Raw genomic sequence first — 8,238 nt, 5'->3', positions numbered from 1 at the left:
GTAGTCAGCCAATGTAGTTTTCTACTTTGTATGAGTCATGACAGCAGAAGTCAAGAACACAAATTCTTGTAATTTTTATATCAGTATTCGAAGGAAGTAGCATTCCATGACCACATTTGTCCCTTGGAAAGGAAAATGACCTCATTTGACCATGATTGTGATTTTGATGATTGAATGACAACATAGTTAATGGGGCTAATAAGTTTGTGTGCTCGTATTAGTAGGATTTATAGATTCCATAGATGAAGTCTAGTTCAAAGTCAAGACAGTCTAAATCATAGTCAAGACACCCAAGTCATAGTAAAAAATCTTGGTGTGAACCACCGTTGGAGTTTTGGTGGCTCGGCGACAAATCATCGACCCTCCGACTTGATGTGGAGCGGTAACAACGTCCATATTCGGAGGACGAGGAGACCCCTCCTTCGTGGGAAGCTCTGTAGTGAAGATAGTGTCAAGGTGACCGGTGCAAGAGGCGTTGAGCATTGCCTATGTGACAAGATCCTCATCTACTTAGCATGAGACTTAGCAGCAAGACCAAGCTCTTGACAGAAAGAGACTTGGTGACCATTTCAAGTGCAAAAACAAAATTTTCTTGTCTCAACATTTGCTTGTGTTTCTGAAAGTCTTTCCTTTAATAGTTTACATACATAGTGAATGCACCGTATCTGGTCTAGTTAAAGAAAAACTAATAGTCATTGCAACACATGGCATCAGTTGCTCAAAAAAAAAAACACATGGCATCAGCTGAAGAGGGTAAACACGACGCCGCACAAACTGGTCAAGATGAGAAGGGATGCTTTAATCAAAACTACAAGCAAACGTCGATATATTCTGATAGTCTGCAGATATGAGATATCTACAGCAAAGACCCCTGCAAGAGTGGTAACGGATCATAACCCTAGCGTTCTCTTCATAATCCAATTTGGCCCTTATATATAACAGCCCAGCTCTTAGATTATCTAGACTAAAATTTAAAACTAAAGACCCTTTACCACCCCTACATGCAGGTCGCGTTCTACTATCGGCATATGTGCTTGACCATCATAATCTGAGTTGAAGGCTCCAAACGAAGAGTAAAAAGTTCAATATAAAAGCATGCTGGCACATGTACAGCTGCAGTGCCCCACAGGGCAAAACAGGTTGATTCAAATTGCTATTACAGGATACCACCATACACCATTCTGTTACTCTAAAATGACTATTGAATTTATACATAAAAGATCAAAGATATACATGGAAGAATAAAAGAATTTATACTAGTGATCCCACAAAGATTATGTTAAAGAGGAGGGCCCTGGCAACATGCATTTCCAACAATTAAGACATGTGAACAGCCCGGAATATCAAAAAGCTGGGATTCAAAAGGACCAGGCACCATGTTCTTTTCCACATAACAGGTGGTAATGGGGAAGGACTCAGATAATCATATATTGATGTCCGCTCGGCTTGTTCTACCACCGCCTGAATCAGGAATTGATGAAGAGGAGAATCTGTGGTATCTGTAGTTCTCTGATGAAGACGACATTGGCTGCTGTGGATAGAGTGTGGGGGGTGGTGTTAGGTTTCTCTGTGCAGGCAGTGGAGCAACTCCGTTGTATTTGTAGCTCTGGCCCCCATAGCTGCAAAAAAGTTAGGAAATGAATGTGTCAACAAGATACTGATAATGTAGTAACCAAAATAAAAATCATGTCCCCTTTTTCCATCAAGAATTTTTAATGAAAAATCACAATGATAATGTATATTCCACCAAACGTACATAGATGTGTCAGCAACATATAGAGGGACTCACCTTTTTCTTTGGAACAAGTCATCATCATTCACGGTTTCTACAGGAAGGATGGTATCCTCTCTGGGTGTGAGTGACCATGGGCTCGGGGCTGGAAGCTCGTTCGAAAAATATCGTCTCCTTATCAACTGAATGATGCCCTCAACAGCATTAATAAATAATAAGGCAATGATAATCAGTAATCAAATGGACAAAAAAATTATTTTGCACAAACCATGCGGAAAAATTTGTTCAGAGCTTCTTTATCATATCTTGCCTCTTTAGCAGCCTGTATTTAAAGGTCAAGGCTGTCATTTAAAACTTCGAAAAGTTGAATACATAATCAATGAGAAAAAAGCAAGTCTTGTTTTGTAACCAGTCCAACAACCTATGGATCACCACACTATAAAGTGTAAAGACATCAAATAGCAAAAAATCTTAATAAAATAGCTTTACCGTGAGCAGACCAGAATTGCCAGGGAAGCTATCTGCGAGAGGAAGTTCTTCACTTGGTGGAAGTAGGCCCTGTTTTTCAACCCATTGACGAGCAACATCAACAAGATTCCCACTGCTCACTCTTCTACCATCTCTTGGAGCAATATCCACTTTGTTGGCAATCACTAGGTAAGGAACCGGAAGGCCACCTGGACCACCAGAACCAAGAGGAGCTGAAAAGGTCCCAGATTCAGCAACCTCCACTGCCCATTTGTTCAAATTTGTTTTTGTCTTTCTCTGAGAGAGGTCAAAAACAAATATGACACCTGATACATAGTTTGAGAAAAGATAAGAACCTTTAAATTACATGCTTACCAAGGAATCTTTAAAGCTTAAACTGCATTATTTATGATTATTCGGTACCAATACACTAAGATGTGTAACACAAGAAAGCTTCATAAAGAACTGCATCCTGCCCGCGCCCCCAAACCACCCCAGCTATTGTACACTAGTCTGACAATAAACCTGTTGTGGCGTGAAGCAGGCAGCTACATAAGTGGATAAGGTGCAGTACGATCATCTTAGGCAATAAGGCATTAGTTTGTTAATTTGTTTCAGGTTTGTTACCAGATAGGAGCTGGTTGAATACTTGGACAAAAATTTTCAGTTAAGTTGTTAGGTGCCTGAACTATAATGGCTGCCATAGGAGTGTTAGGTCGATCACCAGTTAAGTTGTTAGGTGCCTGAACTATAATTTGTTGGAAGGCTTAAAACTCATCTGTTGCCAAGCTCCCCTCTCCACTAAAGCACTAAATCACACCAAATCATAATAAAACTAACTATTTCACATCAATTAAGGCTTCAGCATGGAACCACAAATTGAATGGAGTTGGGTAAAATTGGATCAATAAGGTTTTCAAATTGTGGACATGCCACATCAGGTAGTTTCATGCTGATTTGTAAACAGTAACAAGGTCCGTACAAGTAGTGCAAGAAGTAGGGTTATGAATTTTGGGCCTATGTGTTTTCCCCTTCCCTATACGTAAGGCTGAGTTTGGTAGCTGATAAGATGACATAACATCAAAAGGGATATAATTACAGATTACAGAGCTAAACTAGATGTGGAGAAAAAGTAATAATTTTTGCAAAGATGCAGCATCAGATTACTATATTTTCAGGGGAAAAATACAGAATAAACCTACCATTAATTTGTGAATAGAAGAGTGAACGGCACTCTTTGTAGCGCTCATGTCCTGAAACATCCCAAAGCTCGACAAAGAAGTTCCTTTCAGCATCAGCCTTGATGCTATTCGATGAACTCCCAGGGCTACTGTAAGTAATATGCTGCAATTATGGGAATTGAAGTTTATGTGGCGATATATTTTAACATTCAGAACAAAGTAAGTTAGTCAAAAGTTTACTTACTTTAACACCAACTGCACATCCAATTGTTTGGGCTGGTCGAGCAACTGCAGAACCATTTAATAATAGATGCACCAACGAAGATTTGCCCACACCTGTCAAAAATTTAGGACAATGGTCATCAATCATGTAGGAAAGGTAGGATGCGTATAATGTGGTCGATGTATTGCATTGAGCCCCTTGGGCGGTATATATAGGAGTACATGGCTTGGAGGGCAAGTAGCCTCTCCTAGAGATAAGGAAGGTTATCCCGAGATTACAATCAATCCTAAACTAACCATATCCAGAGTTGCCTAATATACTCTAACATCCCCCCGCAGTCGTAGCGGTAGCAACACGAACGGTCAGACTGGAGAACAATGGAGACGTATCCCCCCTGCAGTCGGAACGCTGGTGCGAAAGATTTGACTGGAGACTCATGCAGATGATAGCCCTTTAGTGCCGTAGTAGCCGAAGTCGAGGTGGACATGGCCGAAGCCGTGGAGGGGGCGCGGATCGAAGCGTCGTTGAGGTGCTCGAGTACACAAACTCAGCAGCTTCTTGCCGAAGACAGCAGCAGGATGGTGCGGCGGATGACGATGGTAGACGGTGCGGTTTGCGACTTAAGTCACGCTCAGGACAGGGGTGGCGACGGCGCAGGTTGCAGCAAGTGTCGCGCTCAGATCAGGGGTGGCGACGACGTCTTCCTTCGGGAACATCGGCGGCGATGTCCGCGCGAAAACGGCTGGAGGCGTGGAGGCAGATCGAGCGCCTGCTTGACGAAGACCGGCGGCGAGTGGCGCCACCGCCTGAAAAGGCGACGGCACCGGTAGGGTGGCTTGATCACGAACGACGTCGCTGCAGCCTGGAAGGGCTTAGCGACAACCTTGTCCTTCGAGGGTGTCGACGATGAAGCGGCGACGAACGGCAGGGCGACGCAAACCGATCTTAGATCAGAAAAGAAAAAAAAACAGCAGCAACTGGTGAGCCGCGGGTACAAGCTCGGTGCACCTAGCAAATGTCCCTCCCCTCCCTTATCCTTTCCCAATCGTGGTCAACCACGGGCAGAAAAGGAGAGGAGGCGAGAGGCCGGCGCCGGGTGCGGTTCGAGCGGCGCCTCTGCTCCTGCCGCACGGGAGACCGGCGGTCAGAGGAGAGAGAGCAGGCGGGGAAGGGCGGAGCCCCCATGGCGCTGCAGTCCGCCGGCAACAGCGGTGGAGCGGCGCGACGACGGCGCGGCGAGGAGTCCCGATGCGACCGTCGGCAATGGATCTCGACGTGGTGCCGGCGACGACGTCTGCGGCGCGGCAATTGGCCCAACCGCAGTACCCCCGACGGCGCGGCAGCTCAGCGCCCCCTGTGCTTCCTCCTGCTGCTGCGCGCCCGCGCCCAAGGCAGCGGTGGTGGCGGGGGGGCGACGTGGACGGTGGAGGCAGCCTGAGGAGATCCAATCGACCATGGGGAGGTAGGTCCCCTGCTGCTACTTGACGACGACGGCGCGGCGGATCAGAGGGATCCGCCACACATCCTACGAGGGCGCTGCCCCCGGCGGAGATCGATCTCCCCGGGGGCGGCGCGGCGGCAGCAGCGGAAGCGGAAGTCTAGGTCGAAACCCTAAGTCGTGATACCATGTAGGAAAGGTAGGATGCGTATAATGTGGTCGATGTATTGCATTGAGCCCCTTGGGCGGTATATATAGGAGTACATGGCTTGGATGGCAAGTAGCCTCTCCTAGAGATAAGGAAGGTTATCCCGGGATTACAATCAATCCTAAACTAACCATATCCAGAGTTGCCTAATATACTCTAACAAATCAGACTCGACATGCACCTAAAAATAATTGGTATAGTCATCAACATATCCAATAGGTTACAGGGATATATTAGTGTGATGCTTCAATAGTCTACAAAAACATGGTTATACAGCAAGTTGCGATATGATGAACAAAGATCCAGTGCTTCGTCATTAATGGTACCAGATCAAAGATTGGTGCAATGAATATTTTTTGCAGAGCATGGATTCACAGCTAAGCACAAGGAACAGACCAGACTTTGAACTTGTTCCAAACATTAATAAAGTAGCATATTTGGTTCTTCAATTACCTAGACATTCTGGTGTCCTCTGTGACAGGAGGGCGCCACAAAAGCTAAAAAGGTAAGTTCTATAGGACAGCGATTCGCCCGGCGATGTTATACGGTGCTGAATGTTGGCCTACAAAAAGACGACATGTCCAGCAACTGAATGTAGCAGAGATGCGGATGTTGCGGTGGTTTTGCGGGCACACAAGGAGGGATAGAGTCCGGAACGAAGTTATTCGGGAAAGGGTAGGGGTGGCACCAATTGAGGAGAAACTTACCCAACATCGGTTGAGATGGTTTGGACATATCCAACGGAGGCCTCCGGAGGAGCCGGTACGTAGTGGGGTGCTTAAGCGTGTCGATAAGGTAAAAAGGGGTAGAGGTAGACCTAAACTGACTTGGGACGAGTCGGTTAAGAGAGACCTTAAAGATTGGAATATCTCTGAGGAGGTAGCTTTGGATAGAAGTGCTTGGAGATTAGCTATCAACATGACTGAACCGTGACCTTTGTGTCTTCTGGGTTTCATCTCTAGCCTACCCCAACTCGCTTGGGATAAAAGGCTATGTTGTTGTTGTTGTTGGTGTAGAATGTTATCAAAACGAGAATAAGAAACCAGATCCATTACCAAGAATTCAGCATTTTTTAGATGTTTAAGCAAAAAATATGCTTGGCGTTGACATAGGTAAGCTTGATGGGATATCTCCTATGGATGCTATTCTTAAGGATGAAAAGGTCGGCAATGAAAAAAAAAGGCATTAAAGTCCAAGAAATGGTTTCCATCGACATGACATGAAATTATTTAATTTAATGTTACAGGGAAGCAAAAAAAAAGGAACTGAAATAACTTGTTGAAAATGGGTCACTGAATGAATTGGAAGGTTAATAAGCAGAGGTAGCAACACTCCACAGACAATGATCTTATGTTCCGAATTATCATGATCCAAGCTGTCCTAAAACAAGAGATCGTGATGATTTTCAAATCTCATAGCTATATGATAAAGGTTTTGTGAATTATGCTGGTAAAGTCATCACAAGCACATGTGAATTATAATCTCTGGATGCAAGCATTGCGCTGTTCCACAGCACAACACATGCACCACGTCCTTTTTTTTATTTTAGCCTGAATAGTGAATGTGGTCCTTATTTCTGGGCAGTTCATATGTTAGCTACAAGCTTTGCTCATAAGTAAACCAGAATAATCCGCAGAACATGTCACTGTTTCGTGTGGAAATGAGAATACACGAGTCAAATCGCAACCAAGAATTCACCAGATGAACAGAAAACTGCACGAACACATCTGTGAGATCCCCTGAATCAGAGTGCCAATTCTTTGATAGGCCCGTGATCCTGTAATCTAGCCGTAATAAAGTTAAACCCCACTAAGCCGAAGCTATGCAAAGACGAACAGCTTTAGATTCACTACCTCTAATCTGGATAGGGACGGAGAGACTGACCTGAGTCGCCGACGACGAGCACGCGCACCTGGCCGCAGGGCAGCCCGCCGCTGAGGGAGTCCCGCCCGTTCCCGCCCCCAGTCCCGCCGCCGTCCCTCCAGAACATCATCTCTCACTTCCGCCTCGTCCTCCTCAACCCAACCAAGCCGCGACGGAAGTAGCAGCGGCTAGATCGGCGGATCCAGAGGCGACGGCGGCCCGGGCCGCATCAGGGAACGGGGAACGGAAGGGATCCGAGGCGGGGAACAGCAGCAGAGGGCGGGTTCCGTATGAGGGAACTCAGGCCGGGATCTGCAGGTTTGCCGCTGCCGGCGAGTTGGGTGGTTGGTCGGCCGGTCGGCTGCCGTGCGCGTGCGGCCGTGCGAGTCCGTTCTTTTTTTTTTGATAAACAATTAAACATACCTGTATTATAGTTAAGGAAAGGTACAAATACCAGTACAAGTACGCATACGGATACAAAGGACAGCTGTCCCACCGAACTTTGCAGAAAGAGCCCCAAGAAAAGTAAAAAATACAGACCAGTCCCTAGACTCTTTCCCCTTACAACTCCGACGCCGGAAAACTCCGCCGCCGCCACGATCGGACGAAGCTCCATCGCACAAAGGCTTTAACGAGCTGCAATAGCCGCCTGGCACGAAGACCGGAGCGATTTCATCGTTGAACGGACGTCGGCCGGGGACGCGCCCCGAACTCCGCCGATCTCGAATCGACGCTCGCGGTCGGCTGGTGCCGAGAGGAAGTCGAGGTCGATCCGCTTGCCTGCAGCCCACAGCACCCACAGCCACCTCTGCACCGAAGCAAAAACGCATCACGAGCACCGCCGCTCCGTCGCACCGACGAAACAGCGACCGACGCGGACTCCAGGACAAACACTCCACGCAGGGAGTACCACCTCCACGGGCTCGCCATCGTCGCCGGAGTGAAGCGCCGATGGGGCAAGGAAGAGTCCGGGAGGACTTATTCCGCCGCCACCGCCTCGCCGGCGTCGTCAGGAAACCCTAACCTAGAAACCCTAGGACCTAATCTACATCGCCGGGCAGAGGACCGTCGACAGAGGGGAGCGGCAACCTCGCCGGCGAGAGCACGGGTCGCCCCCTTTCGCCT

General features: G+C 47.2%; 1 protein-coding gene across 2 annotated transcripts; it reads right to left on the bottom strand.

The window, feature by feature from the left end:
• Positions 1-1,065: 1,065 nt before the first annotated feature.
• Positions 1,066-7,511, bottom strand: LOC120690865 (small GTPase LIP1-like). 2 transcript variants are annotated; one of them, XM_039973725.1, is made up of 7 exons: positions 7,135-7,511; positions 3,626-3,717; positions 3,403-3,544; positions 2,222-2,526; positions 2,001-2,054; positions 1,790-1,914; positions 1,066-1,619 (listed from the first exon to the last, which is right to left on the bottom strand). In XM_039973725.1, the coding sequence occupies exons 1-7, from the start codon at positions 7,241-7,243 to the stop codon at positions 1,424-1,426; spliced, it is 1,023 nt and encodes a 340-aa protein (XP_039829659.1). In that variant the 5' UTR covers positions 7,244-7,511; the 3' UTR covers positions 1,066-1,423. The 2 variants fall into 2 exon arrangements, with proteins under 2 accessions (XP_039829659.1, XP_039829660.1); XM_039973726.1 differs by having other exon boundaries at positions 3,403-3,530.
• Positions 7,512-8,238: the final 727 nt, after the last annotated feature.

Source organism: Panicum virgatum, chromosome 9N, assembly GCF_016808335.1.
Source record: "Panicum virgatum strain AP13 chromosome 9N, P.virgatum_v5, whole genome shotgun sequence".
NCBI lineage: Eukaryota > Viridiplantae > Streptophyta > Magnoliopsida > Poales > Poaceae > Panicum > Panicum virgatum.
This window is presented reverse-complemented; position numbering and strand designations above follow the sequence as displayed.

Coding starts and splice junctions, on each gene's coding strand:
- LOC120690865 (XM_039973725.1), bottom strand. CDS start 7,243: ATGATGTTCTGGAGGGACGGCGGCGGGACTGGGGGCGGGAACGGGCGG. Junction 3,718..7,134: donor GCTCGTCGTCGGCGACTCAG/GTCAGTCTCTCC, acceptor AATTTTTGACAG/GTGTGGGCAAATCTTCGTTG. Junction 3,545..3,625: donor GATGTGCAGTTGGTGTTAAA/GTAAGTAAACTT, acceptor CCATAATTGCAG/CATATTACTTACAGTAGCCC.